General features: G+C 35.3%; 3 protein-coding genes across 5 annotated transcripts in view; 2 read left to right on the top strand and 1 right to left on the bottom strand.

Moving 5' to 3' along the window:
* Positions 1-2,644: 2,644 nt before the first annotated feature.
* On the bottom strand, positions 2,645-4,841 carry LOC124434433 (transmembrane reductase CYB561D2-like). Its single transcript, XM_046984329.1, has 3 exons — positions 4,508-4,841; positions 3,695-3,732; positions 2,645-3,219 (listed from the first exon to the last, which is right to left on the bottom strand). The coding sequence occupies exons 1-3, from the start codon at positions 4,581-4,583 to the stop codon at positions 2,713-2,715; spliced, it is 621 nt and encodes a 206-aa protein (XP_046840285.1). The 5' UTR covers positions 4,584-4,841; the 3' UTR covers positions 2,645-2,712.
* Positions 4,842-8,640: 3,799 nt separating this feature from the next.
* LOC124435106 lies at positions 8,641-14,337 on the top strand. The gene is made up of 3 exons (XM_046985056.1): positions 8,641-8,955; positions 13,250-13,425; positions 13,680-14,337. The coding sequence occupies exons 1-3, from the start codon at positions 8,641-8,643 to the stop codon at positions 14,335-14,337; spliced, it is 1,149 nt and encodes a 382-aa protein (XP_046841012.1).
* A 2,100-nt stretch (positions 14,338-16,437) lies between these two features.
* LOC124433954 overlaps positions 16,438-22,361 on the top strand; it is a 19,319-nt gene continuing 13,395 nt past the window's right edge. For 2 of the 3 annotated variants that reach the window (XM_046983823.1, XM_046983822.1), the window contains exons 1-3: positions 16,438-16,552; positions 20,391-20,749; positions 22,248-22,309. In XM_046983823.1, coding sequence (XP_046839779.1) covers positions 20,682-20,749; positions 22,248-22,309 — 130 coding nt within the window. In that variant the 5' untranslated portion in view covers positions 16,438-16,552; positions 20,391-20,681. The remainder of the gene's footprint in view (positions 16,553-20,390; positions 20,750-22,247; positions 22,310-22,361) is intronic. The other variant, XM_046983824.1, reaches the window with a different exon arrangement.

Below are 22,361 nucleotides of genomic sequence, written 5' to 3'. Positions count from 1 at the left end.
GGCAATATCTTCTTACTTCACAAGCACACGTTTGTGCGGAAAATTAAGCAGTGATTTTACCATGGTCAAGACTTCTTATAACATCGCAAAATGCTGGAAAGCACTGGGAAAGTATCAAAGAGCTATTGACCTTTTCAAATCCAACGTGAAGTACCTTGTTCGCAAACAAGATGATCCAAAGAGCGATGCGCTACTAGTTGATTCCTTGATTGACTTAGCAGACAGCTACATTACAACTTTTTCCTATGCTGAGGCAAAAAACTATTTGAATGAAGTTCTCAAAAATGACATCACTGAAAAGAAGGGATATGTACATGTCCTAACCTACATCGCATGGTGCGAACAGCAACTAGGAAAACTTGAGGAAGCTGTCAATCTTTATAAGAAGGCAGCCAAATTTACCATTAACAACGATAACTTTGACAATGCGAAAATTTGTAACAACGTGGGGTTATGTTTCTTAAGTCTTGGAATGAAAGAAAAAGCCAGCTATTTCGTTTTGCAAGCTAAAGATATGAGAGTTAGGTTAAGTGAACAGAAATATGATCCACTAGTAGCAGAATCTGTTAACAATGTTGGGTTATGCTTGATAGAGTATGGCGAATACGACAAAGCATATAATAATCTAATAAAGGCTAAAAACATTTACCATGAACTCGGAAATGAACTTAAAATTTCCATGGTATTAAGAAATTTAGCAATATGTTTGTCGTTGAAACATCCTGGTAATCATAATCGTGCAATGGACTACGCACAACAATCTCTAGATAACATGGGGAGAAATGTGGGTGATAATAATTCTGAAATTGCTAAAATCCTTTCGACCATTGGTTTGTGTCTCTTCAAAGCTAGACGTTTCGAAGAAGCAAAAGAGCATCTTTTAAAGGCTGCTGATATGATAGAACATTTGTTGTCAGAGAATCATCCATTGTTGGTCGAAGTTTACAAGCTTCTCTCCAAGATTTCTGTGAAGGACGGCGACATGATGAATGCGGAAAGTTACAAGGGGAAAATGATAAGTATAGACGAAGAGATAGCAAATATGGCTAGGAATGTTGAAGAAACATTTAAATTGACATGGAAAAATAATCCAAATTCAGCATAAGATACTTTCGACTAAATTTAATTTTGCATGTTTCCTATGAATTTTTTATTTTTACGTAGAGCTGAGATATTATTTTGTCATAAAATATCTAGAACTAGGTGCTGTAATTTAATTTATATTTAGTAATCATGTTATTGTTTGTCGAACAGTAACATGAATAAATGTAGTATTCTAACTTATTTATCATGATTAGAAAATTGGAAAGTCATGAATTGAAAATTGCAATGTGAATAATATTTGGAGAAATTAGCATGTTCACCATGAAGAGTTGTTGTGATTGCTTTAGTCATTTTTACTAATTTTGTCTTGCGTTATTTGTTTTCGAAGTTCACTGAAATAATTCTTATTTATTTGCGTACTCGAGAGCTGTTGCATGCGATGGTTATATGTTGATCTATGTGATGGAAAAATAGTCGGCTTTCCCCCTCACCTGTAAACTTTGGCTCATTCAATCCATTTAGATCTAAATATATAGCAAAATAATGATAGAAATAATATTACACGCCACGTATGTGTCACTCCCCCCCCCTTAAAGACCAGTAGAATTTTCAAATGTCTCGAGCGTTTATGAAATAATGTATGGTAAACGTTTTTGAAGCAACTTGGCCACAGTTCACTAAATTTGATACTAACTCTGATCACATCTTGTTTTCCTGTATTATAATTAGATCCGTCGGGAGCAAATTAAGAGTGAGGGAGAGCGGGGAGGTGTCTGAATGTGGGACGACATTCAGAAATTTGAGGAGAAAGTGGGCATTTTCAAGGAGAAAGTGGGCATTTTCAAATTTTTCAACATTTTAAAGTAAATAATTGTGTGGTTTGCATGCACGTCACGGCCGCCGTGTTGGCAAAAAGATACAAAACAATATTTTATCAATGCCATTGTGAGCACCAGCCGTAGTGGGTGAGCCCCATTGTTTTGTAATTCCGTGGAGGTTGGTTGCAATTTAAGCATTGGGGGAAGTGCTGCAGCCTGCCAACCTCGCCTTTCCTCTTCCAAGTGGCCTAATATCTGTTTATGATTGTGTGGTATTTGTAAATTAGTTTTGAGCATCCGGAAAAACCTTGCTCTACTGGTTCTAATTGAACAATCTTGCCACTATTTGATCAATATGCCCTGTGAAATTTTTCATTAATTCGACCTTTTGAGTAGTATGATGTTGATATTGATAGTCAGGACAACTCTCGAATTATTGAAGAAAACTTGCCATGTATTGATTGTTAATTCATTCAGTTTAATTTATAATTCAATTATTTCAGTCAATTTATTGAAATTAATATAACTTGATAATATTACCATCATGCATCGCACGCTTTAAAATGGTAAATAATCTATAAAATCCGTAAATAAAAGTTTTCTAGTCGGATTATTTGACCATAAATCTAATAAGGCAAATATATCTGATTTAGGATTGCAAATATAAATGTCATGAGGTATTTTGCAAACAAAGTTCATGAAAATAAGGGGATAAAAATGAAAAACACATAAAAAAGCAGATGAAAAGAGAAAACATTTAATGACACTTTTCCAACATGGTGACCAGTGCTTCAAGGTATAAATTTTATTACTTTTTTATTCAACTGTAACGTTTTGATAGTTGATTACATCACTTTTTCTTAAACAAATACGTTTGCGCAATTTGGTTATTTACAAAAGCTGCTAGCAGTATAATACAAACAGCACATGTCCACCAACTAAAAGTATACAACCCAGCCTTCCTTACAAACCAATTTGAATAGAGACTTAGGAAAATTACCAAACAACTGAGAATGAAAATAAGAGCTCCAGATAAAGCGTGAAGTCTCTTTAATGTGACTAACTTTAATGTATTAAATAATGGTAATTTGGGATATAGTAATCCAGTACCCATGGATGTTTGAATACATGTTAGGAACACAGTAATGGCTCCAAGAATGCCATGCCAGGATATGAAATGTGGCTTGTTGCTTCGTTTCTTGTTTATAAAGATGACAAGAAATCCTCCAACAGCACAAGATGTTGCCAAAATTTGGAGGATCCAATGATACCGAACCTTGATTGCTCGAGTTGCATTTGGGAAAAGGTTACTGTTTTTTGAAAATATTAGAATTGCCTCCAGCATCAAAAAACCAAACTAAAATTAAGATGTAAAACATTCTTAGCTCTACCAGTACTAAGGCCATATGTTAACACAAAACTTTGAAAGTTGATTTCTAAAACATTCAAGTAATTAGCACTCTGTATTTTATTGCATATTACACTTATCTCATTTTATTTATTTACAAAAACTGTACATTGTGTAACACCATTTTACATGAGTGTGACTATACAGAACTAATTTATTATGACTAATGTGTTGATCCATGTAGAATGCCTCCCCCCTGTTTCAATTATTTATATAATCAGGTAGGGCTGTCTAAGCTTACCAGAGCAGATATGGTAATAAAAATTATCAAATCTGATCACACTGATTTACATTACATTCAAAACATCCAATATTTTTTTATTATAATCAAATCCTTTAAAAGTTGTATGCATATTTGTTGGCTTGGTTATTGGTAATTGACGATAAAAATTTGATGGTATATTATCTATTACAGTTTACTCACACCAAGTATCATCAGTGTCGGATGCCATGAAAATAGACCTGTACAATGAAAGGTAAGTAATGACATTAAGGTAGGAAAAGTTTTTGTGTCTAATGATATGCTGTCGCAAAGCAAACACGGTAAGGTAAATGTTTCAATGATTACTGACTGTCAAAACAGTTGATTAAACTGCATAATTTGGGAGTTTAAATGGCAATCAAAAATCTGTAAGTGGCTGTGTATTTACTGAAGTTTAGCACATTATTGAGTTAAACTTCATGCAGGGGCACAGATCAAACTTTAATCAAAGGCCCACATCATTTGTGCTAGCAACTTTGATTGGTAACAATAACAATGCAATAAAAATTTGTTTTGTTGCCACCCACCCCCATCTTGTAAAATCATAGCAATTAAAACAGATGGTATATCAAATATCAAATCATCAAAACAATCAAACAAAATGTTTGTCAAAGAATATTTACTAAATGTAAACAAGTTAAAAACCATGACCAGCCGACAATTTGAAAAAGTATAATATAAAACAAATTCCGAAGAAACAAGACATCTTGAGATTGCAAAATATGACAGAAAGGATGACTTTGAAATAAAGTCGAAAATTTACAGTTTACTTCTCGTCTTGTTTTGATTCATATTTTGCAATCTCAAGATGTCTTGTTTCTTCGGAATTTGTTTTATATTATACTTTGTAAACAAGTTAAAGAAACTCATTTGATCAGACATAATTGAATGCCATTATCTGATTTATTGACATTAACAATGGAAGTTGCTAACGTAAATTAGGCTTTATTATAAAAATTGTCAATGACGTCTTACTTGTTCCGGGTACAGCAAACCAACATATATATGTCACAAGCCCGAGAGCTATAATGTGTGACATAATGTGAAACATCCAACCAGCTGCAGTCAACTTAGTTCGTTTGTATTGTAAAGTTCAAATGTTTAGATAGACTTTCGTAACCGGCTTTTATTCCAAACATACAATTTGATTGGATGGTACTTATGAACTTAGCAACAAACGTAATGAATCATTGAACGAGCTTCGTGACATAACTTAGAAAGGTCAAATCAACTGCAATCACATTAAAGAATCTTGCAATAAATAAATTGCAGAGATGCAGGCACGCACAGGGAAAGATCTTATTGACAAACCGGCCATCTTATCGCAAAATTGTAAACGAACGCGAGTTTGCCGTACTTACGACAAATAGGTGACAAAAATGGCGAAATCCTGCCGAAATAATAGCAAGCGTACTAGTTAAAAGGTTGCATACAACCAAGAAACTTTGTTATCTTAGAAGCAATATTTTATTATAATGATTGCTCAGTTCAAACCTTACATTTTACCTTTTTAAAAAGTTTTTAACCATTTAAAACATTTTGCTATCCAATGGATAAAGCTATCCATGCTTCGTGCAATCGGCCCCTCTGCTCTTCTATATTTACCTTATTTGGCAATGTCATGTGTGAAATATCTGAAAAATTGTGACTCCTCCCCTTAAAAATAAACTTCTAAGAAACCATACTTTTCAAACATTGAATGTGGTTATTCGTAAAATTGGCGGGTGTTTAGATACTGTGGAATTTGTCTCGCAAATCTCTAAAGTGGAAAATCCATATCTTTTCGAAAGTCCAGAGATCTCCATGAAATAAATATATAGTTACAAAGAATTGTTCCTCGAGAGAGTTTAAATAATTTAAATGATAGCTTAAGAAGTCCTTGTTCTAATGCTTTGTCGTTGTATCTTTCTGTCAAGTTGTTTTCGAAAAACAGTAAAGATTAATGTTGCTAAATGCTTTTCAAGTTTTTATTCTGTGACTTTCCACATTCATTACATGATTAGTTATTTACACGAACCTTTTTGGGCAATGTAAAAAACTGATTGGTGTCGCTTAGCTATGCATATGTGTAATGTGTAAGTATGTTCTTTCTTTTTATGTAGCTACTTCATGTTATTTCAGCTATCCTTGTCGGAACTTATGTAAATAAGTAATAGATAATTGCTATTTGATATTAGGAACTTATGAAAGAACGGTAATAGAGACTTATGTTAATACTTTATTAGTTGTAACACGATGAAAGTCAGACTCTTCTGTCGCTGCCTGTGAATTTAAAAGCTTGAAATGTTTAAGATTCTCCGTGATGTGGAATAGTTATATTGGAATAGTTATATTGAGTAAAATTGAGAAGTGTGTGTCGACTGCGACTACTACAATAGGATAGTATACAGTCCCAAAAACGAATCGGCAGACGCATAACTGTTTTGTGCTAACGCGCAAAGGAGAAAAGTGTTACAATCCTTACCCAAGTAAATGCTAGTAATCCTTACCTATGTAAACTAAACTTTGAAATCATTTCCATTGTTTTCAGAAAAAAGGAAGTCTTGAAGAGACTTCCATCTTATATCTCTAGTCGTATCCACATCCTTGGCCATTTTTTTTATCTCGCTGACTAGGCTTGTTTTTTTCGTTTCGTATTTCTTCGCCTACTTCTGCTAGTCATCTTTTTTATACAATTCGTAGAGCAGCTGATAAATAAGAAAGAAGAACACGAAAAACAAATTCGATCCCCAATAAAGTTAAACGCCTTGTCGGGCGAACACATTTTTCGAGAAAAAATAATGCTGTTTACTCTGCAACCGTACTTTCCTAATGACGTACACCTTGCTGTATCCTATTATCTAAATTTGTGTGCTAACTGCACAGGGTGTCTCGTGCCCAGATCCGCGCGGCGTTCCTTGGTTATTAACCTTGATTATTGCATATTCTCATTTCTGTACGGAATGCACACTCGGACATCTAGCAAAAGTAGGCGCATTCGGAAACTTCTTACGAAGATGATTTCCGACACCCGAGGCTTATTTTTCGTATTGCGTGGATTCTGCGTAATAATTTTGCGTGTAAAGCCTTAATTCGTGGCAATTTAAAACTTATCGCGGGAAAATGGAAATAATTTAAAATAGTAAACAGTCTCCGCATATTGTACATCACCACACAAAACAAACGAAGTTAAATTTCTGTTTATGTTTCCGCTGGTAAACTGTTCTTATAAGAACAAGCATATATTTTTATACATATGAAAATTATTGACATTTCAGCAGCGACTTTATTTAAAATCAAACTGTCTGAACGCTCTGGACTTGTGCAAAATGTAGAGGCAGTCTCCTTAGAGAGTACAGTTGGCAAGCACAACTAATTTATGTGGAAATAAAGCAAAAAAAGGATTTGGGAACACAGGTTTGTATTTTTTTCTCAAAATATAACTAATATATATCGATCTATATGCTTTCCTTATTTCTGTTGTCCAGATCAAATTGTTATATGAAACCTGAATGTTGTCATATTCTTTAATATAAGAAGTACTGTAATAATGTCCATGCACATTTGAGTCTTACTATCCTCAGTCTGTCGTTGTGTGTCGAACGAGCAAGGAATAGGGAAACTACACTTATCGCAAAAAAGGCGAAAACCAGTTCATAGGTAGTACTTTAGTCTAAAAAAGAGCAAGAGGCAAAGCATAGTTTTTCGTTAAAAAGGTTTCGTTTAATGTGTACAGAATACAACCACGTAAATCACACAGTAATGTTGAATATAATGGTTCAATTTGAACTAAATGAAATCACTTATTCTATTTTTAATCGAAAAAATGTTAGATCTCACAAGTGCCAATCACAAGGTTTAGTGGGAAGATGGCCAGCTTCCATTTGACCATATACCGTTCGTTCAAGTGAACCATAGGGTCTACGATTGTCGTCATGGGGTAGATAGGCATTCAAGCCAAAAGAAGAAAAACAGAACAATAATAGATATATTATTCATCTGCTAATGCAATACTACAGATTTAATAAAAGTAAAATGAAAGTGAAACGACGTTGCTAACCTTATAGTACGTTGCAATTAAACTTCCAGTGTGAAGAGCTTTGAGGGAAACTTTGAGTTTTATTGTATTTTTAACATTCTGATGTAATCTTGGTTTCTTTCTCCTTCATGAATTTCTTCAGCTGCCTTTCCTTTTAGGTGTAATTATTTACCAACATGTTTATATCTTTTAGTCAAATTCTAGCGACCACTCGTTTAAGAAGCACAGAAACATGGTTCAAGGAACAAGAAAATTGAACTGTTCAGCACAAGTTCACATGAGAGAATAGATCAGATTTCCAGATTTAGGGAATTTTAAAAAGGTGTTTATTCGTATGCATTGCTCGATCTGTCAGGTGTAAACAACAAAATGTCTGGAGGTGTCAAATCAATTTGCCTTGAAACTTTACTCACACAGGTTTTGATAAATTTACGCGCCTTTAGATTAAAGAGCAAACGGTTTGGCGACAAAATCGATGTCGAAAAACTTAGGAATGCTTACAAAAGGTGGAAATGCCAATGGAGAAAGGTGGATCCATATCCAGTTGCCTTGCCTATCTGAGCACAAAACTCACCCTATAGGAAGCGTAAGGATATATTTAGTCCTAGTTTTTGTACGGTGCAAGTCAATGTCTTGCTATATTGTTTTTAAACCTTACGTTTTATAATCGGCTCCTCTATATGTAGGCTGGAGGTCTTCATCAAGGATTGATAAGATGCTTGTTTCAAGATCCAAAATTGGTTGTTGCTGGGGCTTGCTCAGTTAAAGTTAGGAGGCATCTTAAAATCTATGTGGAGCAAGACCTGTACAAAGCAACAAAGGCACCCGCTAAACCAATCAGATTTTATCCTTCAAACAAACCATACGCAGCCACATTTACAAGGCAGTCATCAAAAACGATTTTCAAAATTTGACCAAGAATTTAAAGAAAATCGAAGACTGAAACTGAGGTGTCCCGACGAGTCTTTCTTCTTTCGCCCGCTTGCTAAATATTCAGCATAGTCTTTGATTACTCAAGAAAATAGTGATGATAACGAAGAAGACGAAGATGACGATGATGATGACAACACAGTTTTGCCTGAGTCAAAAAATGGATTGTTATTCATTCACCAGACTGTTAATCAGAAACGTCTATATTACAGAATGTCAGACGTACATTTGCGATTTCCATCGAGAGCAAGCGTGGGAGCGATGGCTTTCAAAAAGCAGCAACGGACTGCTCCCGTTAAAAAATATGATTCTTGCAAAACTACGATTAATTGCCAGAGCGAGGACGGAGGCTGATTACGAGGAAAATGTTAAAAATTTTAAGTCATCAGAAGCAGTGGCGTGGTGGCATAGTTTTTACTGCGGTGGCCAACACAAACTTTGCGCCCCTTTCACCTTTTCTTATAGCTATTTTCAAGTATTTTATTTATTTTTATATTATAAAACACAAACATGAATCTTCATAAAAAAGAAAGTAACTAAAAAACCAAGTATCATCAAGCAATTATATGTCTGTTACGTTATTTGTTTTTCATAGTAAAATATATTTATATTAATGCCTTTGCAAGCGCTGGGAGGTTTTCCCGAGTAAAGTTATGATTCTATCTTTGTCGATAAAAGGAGAGTTTCCTTTCAACTTCCATTAAAAGCAATGATTCCAGGTTCGTTCCTGTACCATCGTAGATCGAATCCTCGTTTTTACTCTCTTCAACGAAGAAAAAGAACGTTCAGCAGTTGCTGAGCTAATGGGTATGGCCACTGCAATTGAATAAACTTTGCATAATGTTGGGTATGCGTCGACTAAATGGTACTTTGGAAAACAAAGCAGCTTCAAGGCATCTAGGAATGACGGATTTTTAGCCTTCTCGGTAATTGACGCATTATTCGAATGCTTACTTATGTCAGTATCAGAATGATTTTCATCATCATCATCACCATCACCATCATCGATAGTTTCAAAGTTCTGCTCATTATGATCATGGTCATTTTGAGTTGAAAACTGAGAACAGTGAAATTTTTTAAATGTTTCTGCAAAGCTTAACAGTTTAGTAGCGCATCTTTGGGAATCTATCTTATACACATCACAAAGGCTTTCACTGCAGATTGAAGACCGTGAGGTGTCTTGTACTTGCTCGAGAGCTCGTCAAATTGATTAGGTGCGAATAAAGCCAATGATTTCATTAGTGGTCGATTCTTTTCAAAACGATTCTTCATTGAAGATTGAATGGAATCTAGCACTTTATAAAATGTCTCGCCTCCATTGTGCTTTTGGGGAATCTGCCAAATCATCTCTGGCTTGTTCTCCGTCCATTGGTCGTCGACGACGAGGTCGTGTAGACCTCCATTCGACATCTAACGCAAAGAATCGGACATTTCAATGATTTTTCTGGTTTGTTACGTATGATTTGAATTCTAGAAATTGAGCTATCAACCATATCCATTGCTTTTCCAAAGTCAGCATTTACGCTCAGTAGATATCGACTAAAGGTCCAGTAATTCCAAAATTTCTTGGAAAGACAGGCAGTCGCAACAAATTGCTTTGTCTGAAAAGCTGCTTGCAATCCATTTGCTGTTGCTCGCTGACTTTCAGTGAACGACTTTTCCTCAGCCACTTTTGGAGCACTCGCATGATGCACTTGAACCTTAAAGAAATACGTTTAGAGAAAATTCTCTTGCATTCCATCGAACTGTATTAAGACGTTAAATCGAAAAAAATTTGAGGTTTTCATTCTTTTGAACCAATTGAAACAATTCGTGTTATTTATGAGAATTATTAAAGAGAACGTGCCGTTTTTCGAAAGAGTCAAAAAGAGTAATGACATCAATAGCAACACAAGCTGAATCGGACAAGACGAGATTTAGCGTATGCGCATAGCAGTGAACATAGATGATGTGGTTTCCGATTTTCTCTTTTACAATTGCCTGCAAACCATTATAACATCCGCTCATACTGGATGCTCCGTCATACGTTTGGGCAACAAGCTTTTCAAATGAAACTCCATGCAATTGTAATATTGTTGTAATAGCAGTGTATAGGTCATGTGCAGTTGTTCCAATTGCTTTTGGGCATGACAAAACGTGTTCAGAACACTCGCCAGTTTCATTAACAAGCCTTACGCATATACTCAATTGCTCGGTATGAGTTATATCAGCAATCAATGCCCATGCTTTGCAGTTTCGTATTTTTTGTACAATTATAGAAGATATTTCTTTACCAATGATATTAACTTATTTTGAATATCATTGCTCAAAAACGTTAGCCATGAGCCACGTCCTTTGATTCCTTTTATCAGTTTACCACCATCCTTTGTCGATTGCTTCACTTGGATCACGAACTTTCTCAAGATGCTCATTGAAGGGTTCATCGTACTCTGACAATAATTTAAGCGTTTCCAAAAGTTTTCTGTATTAAGATAGAAATTTGTCAGTGATTCACAGTGACCTAAAGGAAAGCCCTTGTCTTCCAAGAAACATAATAACATCTATCACACATTTCAAAACTGTTTTGTTTAAAACAACTTCCTTTTTACGTCTTTCAGACTCGATTTTCCCCTGGTGATGAAACTGATCCGATATTGAGTTTTCTTGAAGGAAAAGAGCTTCTGCAACTTTTGCGTTTAGATGAGAATTGCATTTTCATGCTCCAGAATTCTAATATACTGCTTTTTCCATTTGGAGAAACTAATGCTTGCAAAGATTTTCCTTGATTTGACCGAATATTTTCTCCCTAGACGTTAAATCTGTAAACAGAATGCACGGTATGCAAAACAAGCTGTCTTCACTTAGAGTAGGAAATCCATTTTCGTCTTGTTCCATCATCGTGGAAAAAAACCTGCTGGGAGCAATAACGAGTGCGATCTCCTTGTACTATCCTCCTTTGTTTCAAAACAAACTGGGATGGTTGGCATGGATTTATTTTAAGTAAACGCCTTTTTTCGCTAATGCTAAGATTAAGACCAACAACTCCCAGGGACAAAGTGTTTTCTTTCGTATCAATAGAAATATTTCGATTCAATTCATTTTCAGCAGATTCTGAGATGCCTTCGCCTTCGTTACGTTCATTTGAATTAACAAAGCTGTCAAATTCAGGGCATTCACCAACAGAATCATTGCTTTTTATTTATTTGAAAGTATGCTCATCTTGATCGTTTACATCTGTCGCCTCAGATATTTCTTGCGCATGCACTTGTTTAAGGTCTTCACTTATGCTCGGCGTTCACCTGAGTTTTAATTCTAACTCCTCTGTTGTTTGTAACAAAATGCATGGTGGGTAATTTTGTATAGGTTTAAAGTAATCAAGCAAAACTCCCCCAAGCTTCGAAAATTCTTCTAATCTAGCTTTCTTTAATCTCCGATACTCAGCACCCGACTTTTTTCTCTTCGTGGTGTTGAAAGAATTAGACATTGTAGTTAGTCTTTAACATTGCCCCATGATCCATGATGTACAATAAATAATATTAAAATAGATTTCCCAACACAAATGGAATTATCAAATGAAATGTTTGTTTTGTGAATTAAATCTGTATTGCCAGCAATGGAAGCTCAAAATGAGTTTTGCATTTTGAGACATTAATTTAATTGGTCTTCAAATGTTGTTGTTTAAAAATATCTTAATTTCAATTAAATGTATGCTGTTATTCACATTCGATAACTGCGGATAAATGAATCTTGAACATTTACGAAGAAGCTTTAAGTGATTTAAAAGTTTTACCGTATAATAACTTGCTTTACTACTGAAAATGACAAATGTGTCGTCGTAACGATGAAAATGTAAATAACACAATACCAACAATAACACAGTACATGCTGCGGTATCATTAAGGGCTACTTCACGTTAGACTATGATTTATGATAGCAATTTACCGATGACTGCACTACTGTCATTTTTAAAAAATATATTACTACGCTCGGATTAATAATAAGATACAATGCCAGTAACGATTACTGTCTGTGAGGGAAGCAAAAAACATTGATTAAGATAAGCAAAAAATTACACATTTTAGGCCTTGTTGCGCCCCTTAAGAGGACAGTTTGGCCGTGTATATAGGCGAAACTAGAATGCTAACTGGGGGTGGTGTAAATATTCATATATTCAGCTCTGCCTTGCTGTTGATTTCTTTTGTTGGCGATGTTAAATTCAATAGAAATCAGCGGGCAAAGCTGAATATAAGAATATTCATCCCAATTAGCGTTCTAGTTTCTCCCTGCATGTATGTTGTCTACAGTCATCGTGACAAAATCATGCACGCGTTGTGCCACAAACGAAACATCTAATTCTAGAATGCTCATCAATATCTTATTCTTTAATCGACCCCTGACAAGGTTTCATTTGGTCCGTCTACTTCCTTTCTTCCCAATTCCCTAAAGTTAACTTCATCCACTGAATATATAACTGGGAAAATAACTGTTCTGTTTCAAATGCGTTTTTAATTTTTTACAGCCCATATTTAAAACTTGATTACTCGTATCCAATTCAGCGCCCCCTAAAATCAACAGCTAGGGGGCCCTGGCCTGCCCCCTGCCACCACGCCACTGATCAGAAGAATGGAAGACAAACCCAAAACTGCGCAACTGGTTTGGCAATACATGGTTATCCCAATACAAGGCAAGAGAATTTTATAATTTGCTAATAATATCATTCTTACAGTGCTCATCAATAATTACAATACATAATGATTTCGTTAATTTTCTCGCGCGGACAAAATTTATAGAAATGGGTGTGGACCTTTCGAAAAGATCGACTGCTAACAGTCATAAACACAAATAATGGCGTGGAAAGGCAAAACAAAGCTTTCAAGCATGAATATTTGGATGGCTACAAGAATTCAACGTTGAGCGTCATGCTGACAGTGCTAATTGAAGACTTTTTGCCCGATCTTTATTTCAAGTACTTATTTTTTCTTTTATTTACTTGAACAAGTCTCTAGGCGATGGCAAAAGCCAGCCCGATCTCCTCCAACAAACCAGATTTCTCAGCAACATTATTGTTCATTTCTTTAGAAATTCGATGCCATTCTTTCCATTGATTAAACACAAAATATATGATTTGTAGAGGTACAAAAACGGGCTGGGAATGCTGCTCTGCTTTAGCGCTAGTATTTTAGCAGCAACAACGTTGGAAATTCTTGTCTAATTTTACAGATACGTCGAATTAAATACGAAATTGCAGAGCAATTACAGGCAGTACAATTATGATGTCCCGTCATACCTTCACGAAAGACCACACTCTATGATTAGGCATTGTATGGAAAGACTTGCATCGTCAGAAGATACCCTTGCATCAAACATCATGGTTGTTGACGAAATGCATGGAATTTTCAAAGTTCGTAGTCAAGACGGCATATGCAAGTTTTATACATTGTCGTTTGGAAGTGATCCAGGTGATCTTCCAAGCTGTGATTGTTATGACTGGGAAAGACACAGGTTGCCATGTAAGCACTTCTTTGCGATTTTCGAGAACTTTCCATTTTGGTCATTTGATAAACTACCGAAGTCGTACACGGAATCTCCATTTTTAACAGTTGATCGAATAGGTTGCACGTCTGTAATGGAAACAAAGACATTTGAGGTAAGCCAATGTCACTCCGATGATTCTTCACGAACCGTCGAAGCACCAAAGGAAAACGAAATCCACGTAACTAAGGACAAGAACATTTTCCCCACCATTGTAGCTGAGCTAAAACGAAAGCCATCTTCACATAGAACAGAAGCCGCAAGGTGCAGAGAACGGTTGGGACAAATAAAGAATTTAACTTATGTTGCTGAGGGATGGGGAAATGGCAATGTTTTGCATGAGTAAAAGGTCAAATTGGATGAATGTTATAAAATACTGACTGATGTTTCTCCAAAGGAAAATGGTTTAGTGTTGGAAGTGCCAGATACAAAGAAATCTGCCCCAAAATGTAGCGTCAAAATAGCAAGTGTTTAGTAAATCCGTTTAAACCCATCCCAAAATCGGCAAAGAAAAATCCTGGTCAGGTCGAAGTGGTGCAAAAGCAGCAACTTTAAAAGAGTTATGCTTCAACATTAACAGAAATAGAAGGAAAGCTAGCAAAGATTGGACGAAATGATTCAAATATTGTGACAGATGAAATAAACTCTTTCCATTACAGACCTATTGAGCCCTTGAACAAAGAATCAGGTGATAAACTGGAAAAGATCGTTCAGACCCCAAAGCGTGGATTTTTTAAACTTAGTGACATTGACATAAATATAATCATCACCGGAAAAAAGTTAACAGATCACATCATTGGTGCTGCACATAATGTTTTGCAGAAACAATTTCCTGTCGTACTTGGTCTAGAAAACACAACACTGGTTTAGAAACCAGTACATCAGGGTACTTTTTTCCAGATTCTCCACACAGGTACTCATCACTGGGTATTGGTTTCAAATATTGACTGTCAGCCTGCTTCAGTCAATTTATATGACAGTTTGTACAATGGAAGAGTCAGTTCTTTAACAACAAATTGCTAACCTACTCCATGAGCCATCACCATCAATCACAATCAACATACCACATGTCCACTATCAATCCAATTATGTTGACTGTGGGGTGTTTGCAATTGCATTTCTTGTGTCATTACTTTTTAACCAAGATCCAACAACTTTGATGTATAATGAAGGTTCCATGCGATCACACTTGTTGAGTTGTCTGAAAAAATATGAGTTCACTCCCCCTTCGACAAAGAAAAGGAAAATTGATGACAAGAGTCAAATCAAAGAAAATTGAAATTTTCACTGATGTGCTACACTGTCGAATGCCATGGAACCAGAAAGATCTTGAAAACCCAGACCTATGGTTGTACTCAGTGTGACAAATGCTTGGAGTGGTTCCACAAAAAGTGTTCACCAACAATGCCAGATTCAGTTTTCCACAAGACAAATGTCACTTGGAAGTGTCAAAATGCATATAATGAATCAAAGAATAAAATGCTGGGAAACTCAAAGTTGTAACTATAGAAAGAATTGTTATATTTTGTATTCAATGTAAGAGTTTCTCTGGATTTTATTAATGATTTATTGAGCTTCGACTTGGTGCTTGTATATATATATGTGCATGTACATTCATGTGTGCATGCACACACAAAAGCCACTTTATCAATATTTCAATGTTCAAGGTGACTAATAGCAACTTTCCATTTTGATATATATACAAATATGTACAAATAGTGACAGCCAAAATTTGTAGATTTTATTTTACAAATATGTAATATATCTAAGATGGTAATTAGTTTCCTTAACAGTTACCTTGAACATTAAAAATGTTATATATAATGTAAAATGACTATTACTGATTTTCCCTTTATACTACATGAATATGTTGTTAACAAATTGCCACTGGCACATTCAAAGCATAAAACACAATTGGCAAGATTATATTCTATAAAAATATGTCAAAATTTAGTACATAAAGTGATATCAAACCATCGTCTAACAAAAAACCAGGGAAATGGAGAATAAAATGTCTAGAATTTTCAATGTTATCTTACCTTTCTTGATAAGTTGATTTAGATTTGTTTATACTGTAGAACAAGTGATGGAGAGCTTACATATATATATATGTAATACAAGTGGGCAAAATAATTTCAAAATAAATGTGCTTTAATTTGCTTTATGCTTTCAGGTTTCAACACATTTAAAGTTAAATAAATAATGTAATGGTGTAAAATTTTAAAATTCTAAACTGCTATACATTTCCATTTTGTTGATCACAATGATTAAGAATCACAGGAGACCATTGGTGTTTCTGGCTGTCAGACTCTTTATATCAATATTCTCTAATGCTAAGTTTGGTTAGATGTCTGTTCAATACCACGACTGTCTATCTATTTTTTATCTTCCATTATCCATCCATCTTCGTAAAGTTCCAGATCACCTCACCTGAATGTCCAGTGTGCATTCCTTTCTGTACTCACTTCCTGAACAACTATATTAGTCAACGAAAGACAAATGTTACAGCAAGTCAGTCGTTTTTTGTGAAAAACTAAAGACAGTTTTTTCATACGGCAGAGGTAATTAAATGACAAAATGCATGAAATATAATGTAATGCTGGTAATGTTGCCAGACAATGTTTGACTCGTTAGTTGTCATCCAACTGATACCAAAATATTTCTTAGCCATTTATCGTAAAAGATCATAAATTTCAGTGACAAATTTCGTGGGACAATTGCTCGTTCGATGTGTTGGCTGCCTGTGTTCAGGTAGCAAATTTACTACGACAATATTGGTATGTTACAAATATTCATAACATTCGTCGGTAGCCACAATTGTTCGAATCGGAAAGCGTATTACAACACAAATACGAGAGGTCAAAAAGCGATATATAAACGATATTAACTGTAGAAATGTACAAAAAGAAATTGTAATGTGACGTTTCGTATTTCCTTCTGACATCTTCAGCTGACCACTAAATGGATGTGTTAAAAGTTTGCAGTTGGCTTGAGCCATATAGGTATATAAACAAACAATCATGTTGGCGAGCGACACTATTCGTCGAGTGAGAAGTCTGTATAGAAACGCTGTACAGTTTAAATTCTGTCAATGATCAAAACTTAAATGAACTAACTTTAATAACAAACAATGTCAATATACAAATAAAAGCAAAAGCAATATGTGCGCAAAGCGCGCAACGCTTTAGATGTTTGGAACGTAGAAATATGAGTGGCTCGATGAGGGGAATCCATGTGCTAAAGGGGAGTCCCTTGCGAACAGTGTTGCCAGGTTGTTTTGCCCTGGAATTATTTTTGCGCGATTTTTTTTGCTTAATTTTGTTGTTCTAGCATCTACAGGATTTTTTCATCTTAAAATTGTAATTGCTTTTACGACAAAGCAAATAAACTAAGTTTCGAGAAAATTTGGCCATATCTGTAATAAATTTGCATATTTCGAACATACTATTATATGGCGTACAATTAATTTCCCCCTAAATTCTTACCCTTGTTTGCACAATTTGTATTCGCAACGTCAAAGTTGACATCCGCCACATCGAAGCTTGTGTTTGCAGCATTATAATAGATTACTTCATTGCTGGTAGGGCGTACGATTTTATACACGAGTTGAATTAAAGGATTGAAAATAATCGATTTGGAGTGAACATAGCTAACGAGTTCATTTTCAATCCTTCTCAACAAGTGCATAATAAAAATTATGCAAATGACTTTGTACGATTTTTAATCAAGGGGACAGAACATTGTATGAAAACCTTCTATAATACAAACTATAAAACTTTTTGAATTAAGTAATATCTATCTTTGTCGTGGTAATTTATGTTTATTAACATTGAATTTAGCTAACTAGAGTACATAAAAAGGTAATCCACTTGCTAAGCGTAGTTCAGTCAAGTGTAAAATAGAATTTGTTCGAAGTTTGGTGAAGATTTGAATACCTCTATGTCAATGCTGTGGGCTTAAATAGAATGCATGTGAAAACAATTTAAAAACTGGTCACACTTAATAGTATTAACTATTTCAAAAAATATGAAAAATCAATAAGATCTATATTATTTTTGTTTGGTCTTCAATCTGCGAAGATCCTTACAGAATCCATAACTTTGAGCTTGATGTTCGACCGTTAATTATGGCAAGTAGTAGGCATGTGTGCATGAAAAGCCACAAGGAAATAGGAGCAACAGCTACATGTAGGCATTACTCTGTCTATGACTTTGTGATTTTTGCCAAACTTCTTCCAGAAAATAGCTGATCTTGTGTCATTTACTTGTTCGACCTTCATTTTGTTTCTTTTCTCCATATAAAGATAGATAATACGTACTTTTCAAATGCATCTCCCTACCACGTCGGCTGAACATTTCCAAAAACATTGGATCGGTGCTTGCAAGTTTTCTACACAAGGGCTTTACTTTGCGTAAAAGACTTGCCACGAATCATTTCAGACCCAGTAAATGCATAAAGTCTGACCAACGCTTCCTTTTCCAAACTTGTAAGAGTGCACAAGTTGAAAACTTCAGGTGAAGGAGCTTTCTTGTCTTGCCAACACCGTATCAATGTAAACTTCCTTTTATTGGTGATTGGTAACATTCCAAGTAAGATGACAGGAATGTTGACGTCATCAGAGCTTGATCGCACCACACATGTAACTGCTTCGTCATTACGATTCTTATGATTCTTTACTGCTTTCAACCCACACCTTTTTGATGAATTCAACGTTTTGTTGTCCCAATTGGCTGCAAAGTGCTTGTGCAACAAATTTTGATCCTGTAATTTTTTTTTATCGAATGAAAAAAATTCGCCATCGAACCTGTATATTTGAAATCAGACATGAAATTGAACTTTTTTGGCATTTTTTGTGCGAACTTTATTAACTTGTGACGTCATAAGTGAAACACACGTCTATAATGAAATGGAGAATACATAGAATGGCAACTCGCATGTGAAACGCGTTGCATATTTTTTGTGCGCCATTACTCGGAATTTTTGTCATTATTGTGCAATTAGTAATCATCAAAATGCAAAGCAAAGCCAGCAATATTGAGCAGTCATTGTCTTTTAGTGGTGCCCCTGTATTCTTAACACCTGCTCTCTCTATGGTGTACCTAATTCAGTAATTTATTTTTGCTGCTCTTTAAAACATTTGATCACTGTCGTGCTATTTCTGTGAGGCTATTGAAAGCATCACAACAAAGCTCAAAAATTTCAACAAGATTGAGCTAATGCAATTTTTTCGCAGAGTATTTTAAGCTATTTACTTGAGAATCATGAGATTAACAAGAAAAAAGACATAAATAAATCGCATTGATAGAGTCATCATGCCATTGCTTCGATATATCAAATCTAGACTTACATAACAGAGAATGTTTCGAAAAAGTATCATCTATAACAAATAAATTGGGGCTACTGCAGCTTGGCGCACACCTCTAGCGCTGTCTAAAAATACAGTGGGTGCAAGCAATATCCGGAGGGAAATTATAGGTTTTTGTAAATGGCCTAACCTTAAATTCTACTGGTAAAATGGTGCTTGAAGTGATATCCTTCAACTGATGTTAATTCTGCCTTCTAATAATAGTTCACATTGATACCTCACCCTAACCTTAACACTCACCATAACCCTAACCCATTTGGATGACTAAAACGGTTTTAAACTTTCTAATGTGCTTCTAACAATCGAACTCAAAAAAAGTATTTTCTTGGAAAAACAAAAATACGAGCCGGCGCTTTGCATGTCAGCGCTAGAGGTGTACGTGCTAAACAGCGGTTTAGCTAATAAATTTCCAGCCATCTGTCTCTACAATACGTATTTTAGCATATTATACAAAATCAATGAGCAGGATTCATTTTTTAGGCGAAAAAGTTAAAAAAAATAAAGAAGAACGTGGCGTTGGCCCTATAAGTATATAGTTCATACATTAAATGTGTCTCACTTATGACGTCACAACTTATTATCATAGCCGCTTGAAAAGTTCGCACATAAGATCTGTATGCAGCAATAAAATCAGCTAACTTCTACCCAACAGAAAATATTCGTTAGTATATCAAATTGGCTCTAATCAGTAGAATTTTATTTAAACGGAAAAAATCAGCAGGCACCCGCAAATGTTTGCTCTAACAGCATACTTGTCGCTACCACCGCGAAGGTTTCGTTCTCGTCTATTCTTTATTACTTGAACTTTGTTTGCATGACATGCACCGTAGACAACGCCATATTACCTTGGGAAATCAGAGAATAGTCAAATGGCAAGATCTTTAAATGTCTTTGGTATCTTCACTAAGCTACGAATAGTTATAAAGTAAATGCTACGAATAGTTGTTGCTAAGTCAAGAATGCAGATTATACCGGCATGCAGAACTCCGGGCAGTTGTGCATCATTTTGAACTAAAATTGAGTATTTGATTCAGCTTGCTGTAAAGAATCGTAATGACGAAGCAGCAACATGTGTGGTGCGATCAAGATCTGGTGATGTCAACATCCCCGTCATCTTACTTGGAATAGAAACAATCACCATTAAAAGCAAGTTTACATTGATACGGAGTTGGCAAGACAAGAAAGCTCCTTCACTTGAAGTTCACAACTTGTGCACTCTTACAAGTTGGTCAGACTTCATGCATTTACTGGATCTGAAATGATTCGTGGCAAGTCTTTTACGCAAAGCGAAGCTCTTGTGTAGGAAACTTGCAAGCACAGATCCAATGTTTCTGAAAATGTTCGTCCGACTTGGTACGGATGTGTGTGAAGAATTGTTTGGTGCACTTGAAAAGTACGTATTATGGACAAAAGAAACAAAAAGAAGGTGGAACAAGTAAATGAGTAAAAGTTAGGATTCGTGTGAAGAGGAAAGCTCTTACGATTTGAGTTTGGATAATGAAAAATGCACCAATTTGTTTTGTTATTATTGCTTACTATACAAATTCTAATGTTTACTTTTATAGTCTAATTTCAACTTTCCTATGGCATGGTTCTTTGTTAAGGCCCGTTCACACGATCCGAATTTTTCGGTTCCGACTTTTGGTTGCTTGTTCAGACGGTCTGATCATTTTGCTCATATTTATATTCGTTTTAATCGTTTAGATATCTATAGTCGTTTAAACAACCATTTGTGTTATCCAGTGTATTTATCGATATATTTATGATATTTTTGTTCTTGTTTTTAAGCCTTTTTCAAATCTATGTAATTTGGCTAGTCGGCTTCTTTTGATCTTGTCCGATGAAAACAGAGCACGTTCTATTTCCATCCAATTTTTTAGATTGACGGATCCGACTGTCGGAAGCTCACTTTATATTTCGGATCCGACGAAATCGGATTGTGTGAACGGGCCTTAAGAATTGCAATACATTTACTATAACATATCTGTATAACGGGGAGATCACGTACCAAATAGTTAACCAAGGCTTCAAGTATAATTTGTTGTGTAATAAAAACCTAGTCGAGTGAATGTTACTTTAAAAAATCGGTCCTGTAGACCTTTTTTGCATGCATTCGTTTCAACAACGACTTAAAATTTTCGAAATAAGAATTTCACAAATGATGGAGGCTAAATTACGTCATATCAAGCAATAACTCTTTGATGCAGCCTTGTCAGTTTAAATAACAGCCGGATTCGGATTCTACGTGCAAAATAGGTCTAGAAAATGCAACTCGCGTGAATTATCCTAACTTACCGCCATGACTAACATAAAGAAAATTAAAGTAAATGGTTTGAACCCGGGAGTATCGTTATATGTTTGTAATTGATGATCGTCCAGGTCAAATGACTCTGAAGATGACTACCGCTAAGGTTGTCGAAACGTCAGTCTACAACAACAAAAACAGTCCTTCTCAGGACTTTATTAACCTGGACGATCATCAATTACAAACATATAATAAAGAAAATTACTGGTAAATATTTTCGTAATAATGTAAACAACATGGGCAGCATAATGTACAATTAAAACTGTCCAGAGGAAAATCATCTTTGTCCATGTCTTTCAAACATTTTATTCTTCGTTCTTCTTTTAAATGAATATGGTTATCAAAATTTATCATCAGCGGCTGATATGAGGAGGCGAAGTAGCCCCCCTTTCGCTAGAAAAACCCCAACAAATTGAACAAGTTTCAGTTTTCAAACTAATACAAAGAGTTCGGTCCCCTCTTTCATAATCTCCTAGATCTGCCCCTGATCATTGCAGTTTAGTCTACTGGTAAAACCTTGAAAAATTAAAAATCTAATGCAATTTTTTCGTAAGAAAGTAAGCGTCCCTTGAATTTTCTCTTACAGAAGTTCGGAAGTTATGGGTGACAATTATGAACCGGAGACGGCAAATTTTCAACTGAGGCAAGGTAATTAGCTTTCAGAAAATATGCAATTGCTAAACCAGCATTAACTTTAATA

This window comes from Xenia sp. Carnegie-2017, unplaced genomic scaffold (genome assembly GCF_021976095.1).
Source record: "Xenia sp. Carnegie-2017 unplaced genomic scaffold, XeniaSp_v1 HiC_scaffold_14, whole genome shotgun sequence".
Lineage (NCBI taxonomy): Eukaryota > Metazoa > Cnidaria > Anthozoa > Malacalcyonacea > Xeniidae > Xenia > Xenia sp. Carnegie-2017.
This window is presented reverse-complemented; position numbering and strand designations above follow the sequence as displayed.